The sequence below is a fragment of the Martes martes genome, assembly GCF_963455335.1.
Source record: "Martes martes genome assembly, chromosome: 7".
Taxonomy (NCBI): Eukaryota; Metazoa; Chordata; class Mammalia; order Carnivora; family Mustelidae; genus Martes; species Martes martes.
This window is the reverse complement of record NC_137894.1, coordinates 134,892,880-134,912,426: the sequence shown is the minus strand read 5'-3', so window position 1 is coordinate 134,912,426 and position 19,547 is coordinate 134,892,880. Positions and strand designations below refer to the sequence as shown.

The window sequence follows — 19,547 nt, the reverse complement described above, 5'->3', positions numbered from 1 at the left end:
GCAAAGTTAAATATAAATACTATAAAGCATATAAACACTAATTTTATTTCAAAGTTGCAATACCCATATTCACACCACAATATCTGGCTTAAAGTAAGCATTTAGTATATGAATGGGTTAATAAATGATAAATGATTATAATGTGCTTATGTAAATGAATTCTACAAACATCCTAAGAGAATTATGGGAATTTTAAAATAACATTTAGGATCACAATATGAAAGACATATGGAGTCTATATCTTGTAATAAACCTTTATAAATAGAAGTGTACACAGTATCAAAAAATCATCTAGCATACGTAAGTGGAATTAACAACAAACGTGAAGTCATATTACTTCGTCAGACTTACTTCATAAAAGCAAATAGCAATAGTGTATCTGACTGGTACTTCAGGGTCATGACAAAGGCAGAAGAATGTAGAATAGAGTTCCATGTGGAAGTTTTTAGGATCAACAAAAACAATCATGGCCTGGTGAAGGTGGAAGGGAGAAGATGAGTGGGAAGGAGAGAAAAACATGCATCAATACCTAATATTACAATCATTTATACTGAAATCACGCCCTCTGAATAATAATTTAGATAGAGATCATATTTGGAAGATCCAAATGCATGCATACAGTTCTAGTTTATATATAAAGGTAAATATAAATTACGCCAATATTACATAGAACCTACTGTATATACCAGACATAAGGCTAGGCAGTAGGTGTCCTATATGCCCATATTCTTTAATGCTATCTACTCAAATATTTTAAAGTTATAAACAAAATGTTTATTCCATACAAATGCATAGTTTATTACCGGAAAGTTGTAAGCACAGTTCTTCCGGACTGAAATATACTTCTTCTCCTGCTCTAGGACTTGGGGTGGAATCTGATTTTCATTGTGTCCATTTTCTTGTTGCAAACCCAATGTACAGAGTTTCTTATAAAACTCCAAAAATCTCAAGTGTTGATCTGGAGTAAAAATTCCTAAAACAAATGTAAAACCCCTTTGTTTAACATTTTAATTGAAAACAAAAGTAAAGAGAGAAAAGCAAAGTACAATATATACATAATTGGAACCAAATAGTCAAGTAAACGGCTAAAGATCATAAATAAAGGCATCAGTGAGGAAAGAGTACCTATGATGAAGAAACCCAACACGTTTTTTCACCTGATGTTAATTTTAACAGTATTTTAATTTTGATTTTGATAGCATAACCTTCACAATGCAGGAATTACAACTGCATTAATTTCTGCCACATATAACATACCACAGACCACTAACAAGTCACTATTATAGTAATACATCAGGGTCATTACTGCTGTTTATTGTAAATATTCTAAAACTGTCTGCAGAAAAGACATGTATACATTTCTGCAGAGAAGGTGCTTAAAAACTCAGGTCTAAAAGATGACAAAGTAAACTCAAAATATTTTTGATCAATGGACTGGTTCCATATTCATAAACTATGTTAGGGAGTCAGGAACTCATCATATACTGAAGTACTTATTTTCAACAGCCTGCTAAAAGTCTACAATATAAATTTTCAAAAATGTTTTACTATGCCAGATGGTGATAACTTAATTTATGCTTACATTATTATAGTTAGCTAAGAACTGAGTAATGTTCAAAATGCCAAGTTGTATTATGTTGAGTAATATTCAAAATGCCAAGATGTATTATGCTGATTCTAAGCTGAAACACTCACATGATATATTAATTATCCAGCAAATAGTTAATAAGGGTATACTTACTATGTACCAATAGTTAATATAAATGAACTTCTATTATCATATGCCAACTGATACATATTCAAAAATTTAAAGGGCCATGCCTACTTCATTCTGTCACTGTTCTTTCAAATAGGTTCTATTGGGGGAAAAGTCATTTTTAATGTGTTCTAAATTAAGCTATCAAAAATTTAGGTCTCTTAAGATTTAACACACTGGAAGGGGGTTTTATAGCCGGAGAGCTCAAGCTTAGTAGGCTGATATAAAAGAAAAAGGAAAAAATTATCTACAATCTTGAAATTCTTAAGATATATCATACCATACAGTCCATGGCATAGTTTTCCTAAATGGAAAGATAAGGAAATAAGAATTGCTTCATCTGCTTTGAAAGATTTTTCACAAAACGATTTCACTAAGGGAAGTATAGTTTGACTTCTGTCATCTGGAAAACAAAACAAAACATACTTTAGATCAAGTCACCCACACTACACATGTAGAAATTAATACATACACACAGATCCCAGAAAGAAAAATTACTGTTAGGCACATAGTAACAGAAGATTTCTGCCAGCAGGGGTGGTGGGTGTGGCGCATAGAAGCAGAGAGAGGAGAGTTAAGATCATCAAAAACTTCAATGCCAGGTGGAGAAGCACAGACTTTCCGTACGCCTGTTTACTGAATTTCTTCACTTTTACTTCTTAGAAGACACTTTCTTAAGAAGCTAATCGATTTTTTTTTTTAAGTAGGCTCCCCACCCAGCATGGAGCCCAGTACAGGGCTTGAACTCACAACCCTGCAACCAAGATCTGAGCTGAAATCAGGAGTTGGACACCCACCTGACTGAGCCATCCAGGCACCTCAGAAGTTAGTGAATATCTTTAAATACGTCTGCTGGCTATAAATTTCTGTTATATTAGCAATATTTACATCTTAATTCTAAATACTCTGAATTTCCCATAGTTCTTTTAAACTTTCAGAAATGCATCACTAATTAAGGGTCTGACAGGACTAGGTAAAATGCAGCAAGAGCCTTATTAGTATTATTATTCCTGTGACTATCACCACAGTTCAGTACAACTACTGTTTTAACTAAACAACATTCATCAAACACTTACTGTATGTCATATAGAATAAAAGCATTATATTAAATAAATAGAAAAATGAGTAATACATGGTCTCTGAACTTGAGAAGCTCAGACCAGCAAAGAAGCCAAGGTGATGACGAGTGGTATTGGAGCATCGCCTACCAGGAGCGGGAAGGGATGGCAGGGAAAGCCGAGAACACAGGACAGACCCAGATCTGTGACAACCAAGTGCGGGCAGTGAGGGGAAGAGAGCAGAGAGGATGCCAGGATTCCCAGACTGAATGCCCAGGGGTGCCCCATAATTAGGACAAGGAGATTCATTCATTCACCTCTTTTCATGTATTATAGTTTTTCCCCCTCTGGCCCATCAGATAGCCTAAATGATTATTCTGTAGCAATCATACATAATTATCGTCTACACTGCAAAAATCTTTAACAGGCTCTCCTAGTTCAGTAAAATGTTCTTAATCCAAGTAAATGTAATCCTATAATTACACAATAGAGTTTTGCACCAAAGTACTTGATATTTACTCTTCCAAATTTCACCATTATCAACATGGTTAATGTTTACTGACAAATTAATGTCCAGCATTAGTCAAAGGTCTAGTCATACACTCACAGAGTAGCTGTCTCTGTGATTTGACACAACACTAAGAAACACCTCCTTACACATTCCCACCCAAGTACCTCATCCCAAATTTCTCTTCCTATGGCCATGAGATTTTTAATATTAGAACATTAAGGAAGGGAAAATAATTTGGACACTGTTCTAGTCAGCATCTTTCCTAGGGTCAGTTAGTTGAGCAAGTCAGAGGCTAATTACCAAGCCAAATTCTTAGGAAGGCTTAATGTTCATCACAAAACCTAATGTAAGAGATTCTGTCCTTTATCTTCCTTTACTCCCTATCAGTGATACAAAACAAGGAAAAACACTGCTTTCAGAAGCAAACAGGTGTGCACGTGAAGACCTACCTGCATCAAATACATCAAGCAGATTAACCAAAGTTTCAAAAGCTGCAAGGCGTACGCTGCTGCTCTCATCCCTAGAGAGTTCTATCAGTTCAGGAAGCACCACGCTCTTTGTAAGTTCTGTCCTGCACAATAAGCAATGGAAGGAAATAGCTCAATTCAATAAATTATAGCAAGAACTTCTTAAGAACAAGTCATGGGGCCAGGTGCTGCAGAAAACAGGAAAAGTCACAAGGACGTGGTTCCTGCTCTACAGAAGCTTGCAATCTGCTTGGAAAGAGTGATATAAACATAAGAAACATTCATAGTAATTGTATAATTACTTAAATCAATTCTAGCTCTACCAGGATAATATTATTACCTATGGAGATCCTAATGACTAGAAGTTTATACTAGACTTTGTAAATTTTAAAGTAGTTTTCCATTTTAAGCAACAAGCCAACAATCTGGACTAATCAGAAAAATTTAACAGTAATGACTATAGAAACCTTAACAAAATCTTTTTCTCCAGATTTCGAAGGATAAATTATTTTTTCTTTCACCTAAAACATAATGTTACAGGAACTAATTTCTATATAGAAGAATGATATATGAAACTAAATGTTCCCTCTAAAAGAATGAAACACAATAAACATGCTTTCAGGACATACACAACGTTTATAATATAATCACAAATGGTTCTTAATCAAGACTTTACGTTTCTGCTTATTCACCATGAGATGTTATTACAATGACACACACTGATAAAGTGGAGGCATATAATGTGGCCAGCTTTCTTGGACACATCACAGAAGATGGTATGAATTATAATCTGATAGCATACAAGAAAGTCAACCAGAGCTGCAGAAAACCTTAAAAAATTCAGGGCAGAACACAAAGACTCCAAGACAGCACTGTCAAGCAGGTGTTGTTATGATAGAAATGTCTATAATCTGTACAGCAGCCACGTGTGGCTACTGAACAATTAAAATAAGGTCAGTATAACTGAGGAACTGAAATTTTAATTGCATTTTACTTAATTTAAATAGCCAAACATGGCTAGTGGCTACCATATTGGACAGCACAGCTCAAAGGACTTGAGTGACCAGAGGGCCAAAAAACTGTCTTTAAGGGGCACCTGGGTGGCTCAGTGGGTTAAGCCTCTGCCTTCGGCTCAGGTCATGATCCCAGAGTCCTGGGATCGAGCCCCACATCGGGCTCTCTGCTCAGCAGGGAGCCTGCTTCTCCCTTCCTATCTGCCTGCCTCTCTGCCTACTTGTGATTTCTCTCTCTGTCAAATAAAAAATTAAAAAAAAAAACTGTCTTTAAGAAATTAATCTATGAAAGAGGGGAAGGTGGTCAGAAGTTGCAAACCTCCAGTTATTAAATAAATAAGTCATGGGAATGGAATGTACAGCATAGTGACTATAGTTAACAATATTCTACTGCATATCTGAATGTTGCTAAGAGAATAAATCTTAAAAGTCCTCATCATAAGAAAAAAATATTCTGTAACTATGTAAGGTGACAAGTGGTAACTAGACTTACTATGCTAATTATTTGCAATGTATACAAATATCAAATCATTATGTTGTACACATGAAACATAATGTCATATGTCAATTATACCTCAATAAAATTTTTTTTCTAAATAGTACTTACTCTTCGTATATAAAATACTCATGTGAGATTTTGAGTAAATTACCAAGAAAATAACCAATACCCATTTCTTTAGCATAAAATTAAGAGAAAGAAAAAAAAGGAAATGAATCTAGATCACAGGTGTAGAGGTTAGCATTACCAGTAGTTCACAAACATTCATCAAACATAGGAAGTAGGGTAGGTAAAGGAGTAAAACAGGAGAGAATACGTTCTGGCCCAAAGGTCATAAAAATTTATTTCATACAAATCTTCCTCAGAACTATTTGTTTACCATTGAAAACCCTGAATTTATTAAGAATGAAAAATAAGAGTCTAAGATAAAGATTTCATCACTATTTACAGTCAAAAGTTATCTCCATTCAATCTTTCAACAGACTTCCTTTTCTTCCCCAAAGTAGTACACTGATGCAATCCCAACTTAATTATCTGGATGTTAAAAATAAAGATAATCAGAAGCAAGAGGTCTTTAATAGTTGTACAATGATTTCTTAATGTTGAAAAGGCAAAGAGAATAAATCAAATCTGTATTTCATTAGTGGTTCCTAGGGCCATTTCAATTTCAACCTACCAACACAAATGGGGACTTCTCATCTCTAACTAGGTTAAAGCCATGAAAAACTACTGCATTGTGTATTAAAATAGCACTTTTATATGTTCATTATCAAAATTTTAAAATATAAGAAGTATAAAAATAAGTTAAAATAACCTGTAACACTCTACTTAGAGAAACTTTGAAAGTTTCTGATAAGGTATGGTCTTCCAGACTTCTTTCCTGTTCATATTATATAACATCATCTTTGGGCTTCAGCTTCCCCACCATCTATAAAAATGGAACGATACTATCCCCCCAAGAGGTGTTTGTGAGGATATTAAGTTCATACATGTGAAGTGCTTAGAACATACAGTAAATATTATCTAAGTGTACACTTCGATTATTCATCAATTTTACTATAAACTAGTTCCTTAGACTCATCTCTCAAAATCCAATAATATAGGTAAAAGATAAGCAAAAATTTTCCCTATATTGTAGAACTCAAATGGACTCTAAGTTTATGCTTTCCCAGTAGGGCATGAAGATGTTCCCTGTGCCTTTGCTAATACTGAAGAATTATCATTAACTTTTCCAATTTCATTGGCAAAGTAGCATTTCACTATTGTTTTTGTAAATTTCACATACTATTCAGTAACTGTCTGCCTACTTGACTACATCTGTTATCAAATTCCAAGCACCCGGAGACAGGACTGTATCTTTTTCATTATTACATCCCCCATATGTAATCCAGTGCTTACAGTAGATGCTCAATATATATTCATTAAATGAATACATCTCTCTTCAACCAATGAGTTTGAACAATGAATCTGCTTATTAGACACTTGTACTTCTTCTTTAGGATGTATATATATGTTTTCTTTGCCCGTCTGTCACATTATAAAAGTTAAGTGGGAATAAGGCATCATGGCAGACCCACACTAAGATGCAAATACTCTCTATTAGTTCTTCTAAACAAACTGGATTATAGCTCAGTAACTTTTTCAAGAAGTAGATGTGGGTTTTACACCGCCTCTGCTAGTATATCTATGAGAATATCTTTCTTGATTTTTAAATGTAAACTCCACCCCAGCTAGGGCAGAATTCTAGGTCATTATCCTTTCTACTAAAAACCTATCTGGCATTTCAGTAATTGGAACAAAAATCTTGGGACAGCCTGATTCTATGATTTGTGTAGAAGTCCGGTTTTTTCAGCCAAGATACTAGCAATTACCATCTAGCGCTCCCATGACATCAGAGGAGAGGTGCCCAAAATATAGGGTGAAGGATAACAAGATGAATGAAACCAGCAAGCTTGCCCCGACAGCTAACCTGGAATTTGGGGTCTGGCTGCGTGATACAAATTGACCCAGGTGCTGGCCATGATTCAGCGTCGTCTGATGGCTTGCCTGCTTAAGCGAAATACTAATGAACATAATCCTGAGTTCCATGGCGGGCCAGGACAGCAATAGCAATTCAAGGAAACTTCTCATTTGTTTGTGCCCTTTCCACTGGCCTGTTTTAAGAAGCCTAGGCTTAAAGAAATACTGGGGACCAATCATCCCCATCTCTTTGTTAAGAAGATGGAAGGTGTTTCTAGTGTTCTTGCTTAGCCCTCCCCCTACGTGGCTCCCCTTCATCAATGACCTTCCAATCTGACAAAAGAGAAAAATCACGGGCAGAGGACAAAAACCAATCATCAGTCCCATTATATCTGAATTCTACAATCCACCTCTGACAAAGGCAATCATGGATCCGCTTTTTGTCACTATAGTTTGTATTTTATATTACGGTGTATACTCTTTTGCATCGGGGTTATTTCCCTTAACATACTGATTGTGAGATGTATCCATGATGTCATATTGCATGTATCAGCACTACGTTCCTTTTTCTTGCTAAACAGTATTTCACTGTATGGACATACCACATTTATCTTTCCCTTCACCTATAGGTAGACATTTGGAATGTTCCAGTTTGGGTTATTACAAATAAAGCTGCTATAAACATGTATACATAATATAATTCTTGTTTGATTATATTCTTGTTTGATAAATTCTTATTTGATTATATTCAGGAATGTGATAAATTTCAAATTAGTCTTTATGTAGTGTGTGAGGTGAGAATCAATGTTCACTGTTTTCTCTCACGAATATCATTATCCCAGTACTGTATTTTGAAAAGATTTTCTTCCTTGAACTACTTTGGCACTCTGCTAAAAGTCAACTGGCCATGTATACGTGGGTCCATTTCTGGCCTCTCTTCTGTCCCACTGATCTATTTTTTTTGTATGTATCCTGAAATACCCTTAAATCCATTTGTTAGTTCTAATAATTGTTGTATAAATTACTGAGGATTTTCTATGTAAATGGTGATGTCATCTACAAGTAGAAATCATTTCACTTCTCCCTTTCAGATCCTCAGACCTTTTAGGGTTTTGTTTTCTTGCCTTATTGCAATAGCTAGAACCTCTGGCACAGTGTGAGATTGAAGTGATGAAAACTATCCTGGACTAGTTCTTACCTTAAGGGAAAAGCATTCAATACCTACCATTAACTATGATGTTAACTGTAGGTTTTTCATATCTGCTCTGTATCAGATTAGGGAAGTGCATTGTACCCAAGCTTCCTGAAAGTTTTTAGCATGAGTGGATACTAAATTTTGTCAGATGTTCATAAGCAGCATTTCTAAGTTATCTTATTTGCCATATCACCAGAATTAAAAGTTTGAGCAACTTCTTCAAAAGTGTGTTCCTCCTTTCCGGTCTGAGAGCTGTGTATGTTCTTCCCCTCTAACACTGAAGGATATTTTTGTAGGTCCCATATTTGTTTCTTATTTTTCTTTAGTCATCCCTGTATTCCATACAGTTGTTCTCCTACAAACAAATGTGCATTACCTCTTCATTATACTATTCGTTATTCATCTGATTATTCTAAGAACTGTCCTCTTTGACCCTAAGCTGGTGCACAATCCACAGTTAGCTTTCTAGTGTTGTGCAGCCTTTATTTCATATGGATATGCTAGCTTGACAAGAATCTCTTAATTTTGCCTCCTGATTATCTTATTAATGGATATAATTTCTGGTGCTCATTTCTGATTAAACTAAAGTGGTCAGGGCACCTGGGTGGCTCAGTGGGTTAAAGCCTCTGCCTTCGGCTCAGGTCATGATCCCAGGGTCCTGGGATCGAGCCCTGTATTGGGCTCTCTGCTCAGCAGGGAGCCTGCTTCCCCCTCTCTCTCTGCCTGCCTCTCTGCCTACTTGTGCTCTCTCTGTCAAATAAATAAATACAATCTTAAAAATAAAATAAAATAAAGTGGTCAGTAATTGTTCTCTCGCCAGCCACAGCAAACAGGAGATTACAAACCCAAGTCTGCACTGCGCTTGAGCCTCTTCCCAGCACTTTTCATCCCCAAATGCCTTAGAACACAACTCCCAGTGCAGCAGTGGGCAGCCTCTCTCTTCAATCAGTAGAAATCTCTGAAATATCTGTTCCCACCTCCTTTCACTCATCTCAGAGATTCTTCCAGCCTTGAGTGTAGGAATTTCCTGTTATCAGATCCTATCAAGAGTTCTGATTTCCAATGCCAGAAGAAAAAACAGTATACCTCTCTTTAGTGTCATGTACTTATCAAAGGGAGAATAAAGAATATGAATCAGATATTAGCAGTGTTCAGCCACCATACCATGGAAGTCCTATGATTATGTTCTAATAGTATGTGAGAATTCAAATTGAAATGAATATGCATTTAATCAGGCAAGTTAGTTTATTACATGAATTCTAAGTTAACAAGCTAGGTAGAGTCTAGTTTTGCTTTTGTAAATTAATCCCTAAGCAATAATCCAGTATTAATTTTCAGAAGACTAATTGGAACATACTTGACCCGGATGGGTTTTTTTGTTTCTTTTGTGGGGGGGGGTTGTTTTTAAAGATCTTATTTATTTTAGAGAGAGAGCGAGCGAGCTGGAGGAGGGGCAGAGGGAGAGAAAGAACCCCAAGCAGTCTCTCCACTGAGCATGGAGCCCAAAGCAGGGCTCAATCTCAGCACTCTGAGATCATGACCTGAGGCAAAATCAAGACGGACACTTAGCTAAGTCACCCAGGCACCCAACTGACCAGGGAGTTTTTAACAGTGGCAAAATGTCAGATGACAAAAAATGGAATACAAAAAGACGGTGCTATATTCTCCTGATAGGTTCTGATCCTGGTTAAGGAACACAGAACTGGGCAAGACTGAATTATTCGTGGTCCACAATGATCCAGAGTCAGCCTAGCTTTGAAAGATCTATCAGAAAGAAGTTGGTTCTGAAATCAAAATTAGAGAAATGATTCCTCGGAAGCTTAACAAAGCTTCCCACACAACACTTAAATCCAACTCAGAAAGGTGGAGAGGTCAGAGGACCTGAATCTGTGTGACATTCTGAGGGCATCCTGAAGCCTTAACTACTGGTCCCCAATTGTTTTTTTTTATTAACAGTTGTGCAAATGGCAACAACCTGATTGTCCCTGCTTGTGAAACAAAGAACCAGATGAAAACAGTGCAACTTCTACTAAAAATGAGTGGTCCAATATTTTTTGTATCAATTTAGGATATTAAAAAAAAAAAAAAACTATTTCCCAAGATGATTCTTAGGTAAAACTTCCTTTAATATATATTGACATGAAATCAGTTTTTTTTTTTAAAGATTTTATTTCTTTATTTGACAGACATAGATCACAAGTAGGCAGAGAGGCAGGCAGAGAGAGAGAGAGAGGGGAGGAAGCAGGCTCCCCGCTGAGCAGAGAGCCCGATGCGGGGCTCGATCCCAGGACCCTGGGATCACGACCTGAGCCGAAGGCAGAGGCTTTAACCCACTGAGCCACCCAGGCGCCCCATGAAATCAGTTTTTATGGGGAAGAGACTCCCTGCCCTATGGGTCTCTTTCCTAAGCTTCACACTTCCAAAATGCAAAAAGAGCAACAAAGCAAACAGTGCAAGTGCAGAGTATACAGGAAACAAAGACTTCAACTGAGTAATCCCATCTGAGATGACCCAATAATACGCTGCTAGCCCAAAGAAATGCTACTGCAATAGACCAAGCATGGTTTGTATCAGGACATTTTCCCTTCCTGAATCTGGGATGCTAACAAACAACTGAAGCAACTGAAGGTAAGAGAGAAATTAGCATGAAATGAATGCTAAGCATCTTCACTTTAATCTCTCTTAATCCAAACACATCAGGAGGTACTTGCTACAATCATTTTTAAAGATCATATAAAGCTTAGCCTTTCAACACCATGTTTTCATGGAATACAGGAATAGGATACGAATATTTGACAAATCAGAGGAATATGAAATAAGTTATTAAAAGTGTACTTACCCAATGCCCTGAGCTATGTTTTCTAATTGCCGACACATACAAGACCGAACTTCATATTCTACATCTTGACAGAGTGATTTTACCAGAGGAAGTATTTCTCTTTTAATGCTTAGAAGGGAAGGAGAGGAACATGCAAGTGGGTGTTTTAGAATAATTAAAATTTTCAAACAATTATTATCAAAATCTTAGCTTAACTTAATAAAAACAAATATGCTTTAATAGAAAGCTTTATACTTTACATGGTATTTTCACATATCTTATTACATTTGGATGTTACCTTTTGTGATTTATAAATTATATATATGCCTGGTTCTTTCTAAAGTAATGCTTAATTTTGGATTGACAATTAAACATCTTAGCTAAAATGAAAGGCTACAGGGAAATGGAATGGTCTAACAACCATCGACCAAAATATTCTTCAATTTTATATTTTCCTCTTGTGTCATAATTATACAACATTTCATTCTTTCCACTTGGGATTTATCATCTGGGCAGAGAGTAACATATAAATTATTAAGATTCTCCATAAAACCTCAAATTTTTCAAATTCTAAATAATGAATTCATAACAATAATGGAAGAAACCAGAAAGTCTATCTTTAGGTCAGGTTTGACAATTTTTGAAGTCTATAGAATAATACCATTTTATGCTCAAAATTACATTAGGTGTGTGAAAGAGAAGATTAAGATGAGAAATAGAAAAAAAGTTAACCATACTGATTTTGAAATGCCATGAGATCAGAAGAAATGCATCTAAATAAGTACACTTTCAAGAATTCTATGAAATTAAAACTAAGGTTATATGAGTATGGAATGATACGTCTAATATAATTATTAATCATATGACCATCACACATTTTAAATCAATTTAATTGAATAAAGTAAAAATTATATACAAATACTCACGTATGGGCATCAAATTTGTTGGTCAATTTTCCTAAAATTTTACAACTAACTAAACGAGACTGGACTGTTTGGGAAAGTTGTGCCTTGGAAACAAGTGGGTTCAAAATCTAAAGAGAAAAAATTCAGAGAACAAATTCACAACGTTTTATATATTCTTGCCACTAATGTCAGCTATTTTCCTCAAGAAATATTTTAGGGTCTCAAGTGTTTTTAAGGAACCTGAATTATAATGTGAGGTGCTCACAACCTGAACTATCTTGTTTGCCTTCCAGCTTACTAAGGTAAAGTTGATGAAAAATTACATAATTAAAAATCAATCAGGCACATAAAAACTGAATTAAAGCTTAAGGTGAATTCTGCAGTGATCCGTATGCACATAAAGTATCATTGTGAAATGTACATTTTCAAAAGAAAAAAAAGAAAATTACCACATATTGAAATTTATTTTTATTCCATATAAAATTTTTATATTTATCCTAAAGGGATGCAAAACAATATAGCTTCAAATACATTCTATTAAGTAATTCTGTTTATTTGAAGGCAATTCTGATATTGTATTATGTACATGCTGGACACCCAACAACACAACACGATGAAAGACTGTAAAGAACTATGAAGGTCAAAACCATGATTCTGGGGTGCCTGGGTGGCTCAGTGGGTTAAGCCTCTGCCTTCGGCTCAGGTCATGATCTCAGGGTCCTGGGATCGAGCCCCACATCGGGCTTTCTGCTCTGCAGGGAGCCTGCTTCCTCCTCTCTCTCTCTGCCTGCCTCTCTGCCTACTTATGATCTCTGTCTGTCAGATTAATAAATAAAATCTTTTGAAAAAACAAAACAAAACAAAACCATGATTCTGGCCCCCACTCTTTAATTTGTCCAAGTAATCCTCTTACCCTCCCCCTTGCTCATGCTCTCACTCTCTCCCAAATGAATAAATAAAAAATCCTTGGAAATAAATAAATAAAATTGGAACACTATTGCTGAGTAAAGTCCAGGGAAACAGGCATTTCCACATATTGCTAGTAAGAGTCTTAAGAATATGAATGTCCTCTGACCTCCTAAGTCCACTTTTTTGGAAGGTAGAGTTATGAAAATTATCTGAAAAACTTAAAAAGTTCTACATAGATGCTTGTTAATACCTTATTTTAATAATAAAATGTTGAAAGCAGGTTTAAATGTTTAACAAGTAAAATATTTTGTATCTACTACCAGTGAGTTTGAAATAACATAGGAAAATAATGCTAAGTGAAAAATAACCAACCACATACAAATTCACCATGATTACTAATATGTCCAGGGAAAAAATCTGAAATGATTTTCAGATTTTGGTTAAGTCCAGAACCATGATTTTTCTTCCTACTGTTTTCTGTATTACTCATATTTTCCATAATGAACACGTGTTGCTTTCAGAGTGGGAAATAACCTTGTTTTTCTTTTTAAATGCGACTTTTTATCAAAAACAGAAACAAAAAACCTTAGAGTGGCTTACTTAATAGTATTTACCGAAAAAATAAATAAATAAAAAAGAAAGAAAGTATTACCTCATGTCTTAGGGTTTCTTTGGGCAATACTTCTATCACAGACAGAAGAGTTTCCAGCCATGCATTGCTGACACCTGATTGACACAGAAAAAACACACCCAATTAAATGTCTTATAAATTTAGTTTCAACTCAGCCATTAAGTTAAACAACACTTAATGATAAAATGGGATGATAATTTTTACTACTATTTGAAGAAGTTCCTCTATTTTTTTTTTTTTTGCCTCACCGACATCTAGAAAATATCTATATCTTTAAAAATAATATGGGGAGAATATTTCAGCTAAAATGTGTATTTTTTGCTGTACAATAATACTATTGCATAAATACTATAAAATTCAAAAATTCTAAGAAAAAAGTATAGCTCATAAGATGAATTAATGAGTCTTCAGCTTTCAAGGACACTGAATTTCATGGGCTTTGGAAGCAAAGAGCCATGGCTGTTTTTAGTCACACTAATGACCATCATGGCCTCATTCAATTATCCTCATCAGGCTAACAAGATTCGAAAACCATCATGCGCTGCATCCAAGACACGACAAACAGGTACAGAATGAAGCCTGCCAGGCTGCTGACCTGCATCCCGGTGCTCCAGGTGTAGCAGAATGACTTGGAGGAAGGCGTGGGCATACGTATGAATTGACACCGATTCTTCCTGTAGAATGGTCAGGAACGACACTGCAGCTGTTAACTGCATTTCCACTCCTGCAACATGCAGGACTTCCTGCGTAATCACAAAGAGTTTACAGAGATGAGAGATCAGAAACTCAAAGCTTTAAATCCAAGGTCAGAGAAACTAAACATAGTCACATTCCACAAAATAACTGTATATGACCTATAAGGGTATGTACTTCCTCTTACTATTTTAAGAAAACTCTATTAATCTGCTCCCTATTGTTTAACTCATTACACCACAAAAAAGTTTAAATGTCTTAGGCATTTACAAAATAAAATAAGATTCCATTGTCTCTTTAAATATAAACTATAAATATAGATAAACCTCTAAATAATAGAATAGGGATTTTTGATAGCTCTCAATTTCTAATTTTGCTATTTGTCTTGTACAGTTTGCCATCATACCTAGAACAATAATGTCAAAGGTCAATCACATGTGTCTTCATTACTTATATTTCTGCTTCAAAAAATAAACATTATGCATTTTACTATAAAAAAGGAATACACTTAAGGTTATACAAATATATTTTCCCCCTTAAAAACACTGATGAGTACATAAATGACCATGCAGTAAACTTTTTTTAAATATAAGAATGCTTCTAAAAATTAACTGTATTCATAACCACCTCCATTCAACATTTTTTAAAAATTAACATATATTCAAAGTTAAAAACCTATTAGTTTTCAACACATCAAAAAGTAAAAGAAAAAAAAATCTTTCATATAAACCTCATCAAAGATATTACTTCTCTAGAAGAGAAAGTGTATGCGTGTGTGTGTGCGAGTATGTGTAAAATGTAAAGTTAGTTAAAAGTCTTACTTTGCTTAATCAGTTATATCAATTATGGGAATTGCCCTTGAATGCCTATTTTATAACTAACATAATAAAGTTGGTAGAACAATGTAGAACTGGCAGCCATAAAACAAAGTTTCATATCTGTGACCTTAAGAAAATTAATCTCTAGGGGCGCCTGGGTGGCTCAGTGGGTTAAAGCCTCAACTCAGGTCATGATCCCAGGGTCCTGGGATCGAGCCCTGCATCGGGCTCTCTGCTCAGCGGGAGCCTGCTTCCCCTCCTCTCTCTCTGCCTGCCTCTCTGCCTACTTGTGATCTCTGTCTGTCAAATAAATGAATAAAATCTTAAAAAAAAAAAAAGAAAATTAATCTCTCTGTATTACTTCCTAATCTATAAAATGTGAATTGTAGTTGAATTGTAGTACCGTCTTCTCAGAGATTTAAGTCATATAAGCCGAGTTTTTATGACTTAGCAACTCGTGTAAACTGGACATTTAAATAATGACCACTGGCCATCCATATTTGGTTATCTAATAGGAATCTCATCTTGTCCACACCTGAACTGATCTCTCCCCAAAACCTGCTCCTCCTCCAGTCTTCACCTTGGTCAACAGTGAATGATAGCCCTGCCCTTTTGGTCGCCAACCCCAAAACTCTGAGGCTAGTCCTCAGCTCCTCTCGGTCCCTCACTCACCACATTAGTCCGACCAATCCTGATCCGGAATCTGACCCCTTGCTACCTCCACCACCACCACCCTGATCCAAGCCACCATCACCTCCAGCCTGAATTATCCCAGTAACCTATTAACTAGTCCCTGCTGCCATCATTGCCCCTCTACAGTCTAGTCTCTACACAGTAGCCAGAGAGATTCTTATAAAAAATAAGTCGGATCATGGCACTTTTCAGCTCAACACTCTCCAGGGGCTTTCCGGCACTCTCAGAAAAGTCAGTCCTTGCAATGACTTCCCAGATCTGTTCCCACTTCCCACTTTCCCAGATTTCCACATGATGGGCTCCCTGATCTCTCCCAAGCCTCTATTCAAGTATCACCTTTCCAAGAAGCTCCTCCCCAGTGACCCGATTTTATACTGAAAGCCCCTCCCCCAATCATGCTCTCACCACCTCCTTTATACCATGGCTGCATTATCTCTACTCTCCCAACATGCTCACGTGCTTATGGCCAGTCTCGCACCCCTAAACACCAGCTTCAGGACGGCAAGAGTTTCTGGCTGCTGTGCTCAGCTGCGCCCACCTCCTGGCACGCAGCAGCCATTCAGGAAGAAACTGCCAGATGACTGAGTAGCTCTTAGCCTTTGACCTAAACTTCCTGCTCTCGATGCTCTCTCCCTTCACAAACATTTTCCTCATCTCCTAATAGGTGGCTTCAAGAGATTTTGAGGTGAGTCCTAAAGATTAGGGATTGGGAGAATGAGACACAGGCAAAGCAAAAAAGGATCACACACAAATGCATTCTCCATCCTCTCTCTCTCTATCACATCAATAAGGAGACATTCTTGCCATCTCCTCCCCCAGCATCTCTGCAGCTAGGATGCACAACAAGAACTCAGACGTCTTGATTCATAGGGTGGGCGCATGGCCAGTGACTGTTCCAGGACATAACATGTCATTTCATAGCAGAAGAACCAGACTAGGGATTGTCCATGTTCTGTGAGCTAGTGACCGGCAACTCGGAAGACTTAACCCTTGTCTGCCTGATGCCAAAGCTAAGTGCTGAAATTCTTCCTCTTGGATTCTGCACTTCCGTTCGTCACTTACTAAGGCCTGCCTAAAATCGATCCCAAGCCTTCACGTGACCGTGCAGGAGATCTGGCAGCGGCTTTCCCGTGGCAAATGTTGAAGCAGCATGGTTAATTCCCAGGAAACCTACTGCACATTCAGACTTTGGTATCACACACACACAAACGTCACTTTACAAGGTTTTTCAACCAATAGCCAATTACATATCTTAAGAGTTCTTGGCTGAAAGAAAAAGAAAAGGAATGATGGGTGTGAAACAAAAAGCAGTGTAAAGCAGCGACTGGTCTCTGAAGTCAGCCCTCCCATGTCTCCCTGTTTTACTGTTTCTAAACCAAACATCTGTTCCACAGTAATCATTCTGGATTTGGGAAACACTCTTAAAAGATTTGATGTGGCCAGTATACATCACTTACAGGTTTCAGAACACACAGCTTTTATTTAGAAACACAAAGTATGGTGCAGGGAAATATTAAACTATATCATGAGGGCCAGAGTGTACATTCCGGGTCACAGGAGTCTGCGGTTTTAAGTTCCATGAGATGTAATTCTGCCCCTCTGAAAGCCATTAGAGTCTTGGGTTTTGTGCATATGCAAACTTTATGCAAAAGAAGAACAAGAGGAGCTCTCCAACTTCATATCTTCTTACTGCATTATTTAGTCTTGACTCCCGCAGGAACATTTGCCCCAACTAGTCTGCATTTAATTTTCGAAAAATCCTCAAGTCTTATCAGGATTTGGGTTTTTCTCTTGTTGTGCTGACTTCAACATCTGGGACTGTCCACTGTTAAGAAACCAGCACAGACTAAGAGATTTTATCACTGCTAAATATCAGTTCATTTCTAAACATGTTTTTCTGAAATATAATACAATAAGAGTTTGACACTTACCAGTAAGTGTTCTCCTCCACAGAGTCACACCCTCTGGACAAACATAGTGAGATCCATACTCTCTGGGTAAATAAGTGTGCATCCTCATGGACCTTGGAAGACACTGAAAAGGAAATTCCTCTATTGCTTAAGTGCATGCCTTAGTGCCAGTTAGGCTCCTCTTACAGAATACCGTCTGGCTGGCATTCCAACCTGAAGTCCTCAAAAATGAAATGAGACATTTGATAAATGAGTACATGGTACATCTCCAAATTTAAAAAACTATTCCCACTCAAGGAAGGAGAATGTCCTAGACACTTCGCTGTTTAAATTCATTCTGTAGTTAGCATGACTAGTACAAGACAGCGTTTTGTAAAACCGCAGAATACAGTCCTTGCCTAGAGGGCGACTGCTCTGTCTCCAGCAAACCCACACTGTATACATCAGGAAGATATTTCTCCTTACAAGGCACAACATCGAGAAACATTAAATAAATCACTGGCGTATTCCAAAAGAACAAATATTTTGGATTCACACATTTGGAAACTAAACTTACTGATTTAAACTGGTAAATATATTTACCATAAATGGTGCTGGCTAAAGGTAAAGGAGCCCTAACATTATAAAGTATCTTTGTATATTTTTAGAGAGAATATCATTGATTGTTTTGAAATTAAATAATAGGAATCTAAATACTAAAACATTCAAGACTTGGGACATGTAAAATACCTGGGTTTTGAGGGTCATAATTGTGAGAACTTTTATGACTAACAATAATGGTAAACAACTCTTTTCCCTATTAAATGATAATATTTATGACTTTAAAACTGAGTTAAATATGAATAATTAGAACATGCCAACTTGGGTACCTTTAACAATTCACTCTACCTTTTTTTTCCCCCATCACTGGCTGCCATGCTGTACTCTAAAATAAAGGGTGGGGAGAACTAGTTGAGAGCTCCAAAGTCAGACTCTGAGAGGGAAAATGGGAAAATAAAGTGGAGACAGGAACAGGACTAAGAGGGATATGTTTTTCCCTTCTTTAAATCTGTGTTTCAGTGATTAGCAAGGTTCATGAGGAGGTACACGTAACAATATCCCAAAGATCTCTTTCCATAAAGGAAATACCAGTGCCAATAGTAACTCTCATATCGCTACTGATATGTGACCACATATCCTTCCCCGCAAAATCATGACAACACCAAACAAAGAAAAACATTTCATGACAGTGGTTTTAAAACTGAAGTTCTAATTGGGCTACTCTGCCCAAAAAAGTCATTTTTACATATAATAATTAGAATCATGTAATCTTACAAGTTAGGCCTAGAATGTAAATAAAGAGCTATATAGGGGGCCCCAGGTGACTCAGTCAGTGAAGCATCTGCCTTCAGCTTGGGTCATGATCCCAGGGTCCTGGGACTGAGCCCCATGTCGGATCCCTGCTCAGCAAGGAGTCTACGTCTCCCACCCTCTGCCCCTCCCCACCACTTGTGTGTTCTCTCTCTCTCTCTAAAATAAATACAATCTTAAAAAAAAAAAAAAAGCTATATAACACTGCAAGAAAAGATGTGCTTATCAAAGAAATATCTATTTGCTAGGTACCGTACTGTCAGTAACCATATCAAATGATCCACTGTAGCCATATTTAATTAGTCAAATATATTTTGAAAAATTATAAGTTGTTTTCTTGGAGGCGGGAAGCAGCACTGGAA

The 19,547-nt window shown here is 36.7% G+C and overlaps 1 protein-coding gene across 2 annotated transcripts in view; it reads right to left on the bottom strand.

Moving 5' to 3' along the window:
* The window catches only part of PPP4R4 (protein phosphatase 4 regulatory subunit 4), a 103,647-nt gene that overhangs the window by 33,886 nt on the left and 50,214 nt on the right, over positions 1-19,547 (bottom strand). Inside the window, exons 1-9 of one of the 2 annotated variants that reach the window (XM_080809208.1) lie at positions 17,857-17,908; positions 14,317-14,464; positions 13,743-13,816; positions 12,203-12,309; positions 11,298-11,405; positions 3,775-3,896; positions 2,037-2,159; positions 804-973; positions 352-471 (exon numbers count right to left, since the gene is read on the bottom strand). In XM_080809208.1, the coding sequence (XP_080665334.1) occupies positions 352-471; positions 804-973; positions 2,037-2,159; positions 3,775-3,896; positions 11,298-11,405; positions 12,203-12,309; positions 13,743-13,816; positions 14,317-14,437 (945 nt within the window). In that variant the 5' untranslated portion in view covers positions 14,438-14,464; positions 17,857-17,908. Of the gene's footprint in view, positions 1-351; positions 472-803; positions 974-2,036; positions 2,160-3,774; positions 3,897-11,297; positions 11,406-12,202; positions 12,310-13,742; positions 13,817-14,316; positions 14,465-17,856; positions 17,909-19,547 lie in introns of those variants that run through there. The other variant, XM_080809207.1, reaches the window with a different exon arrangement.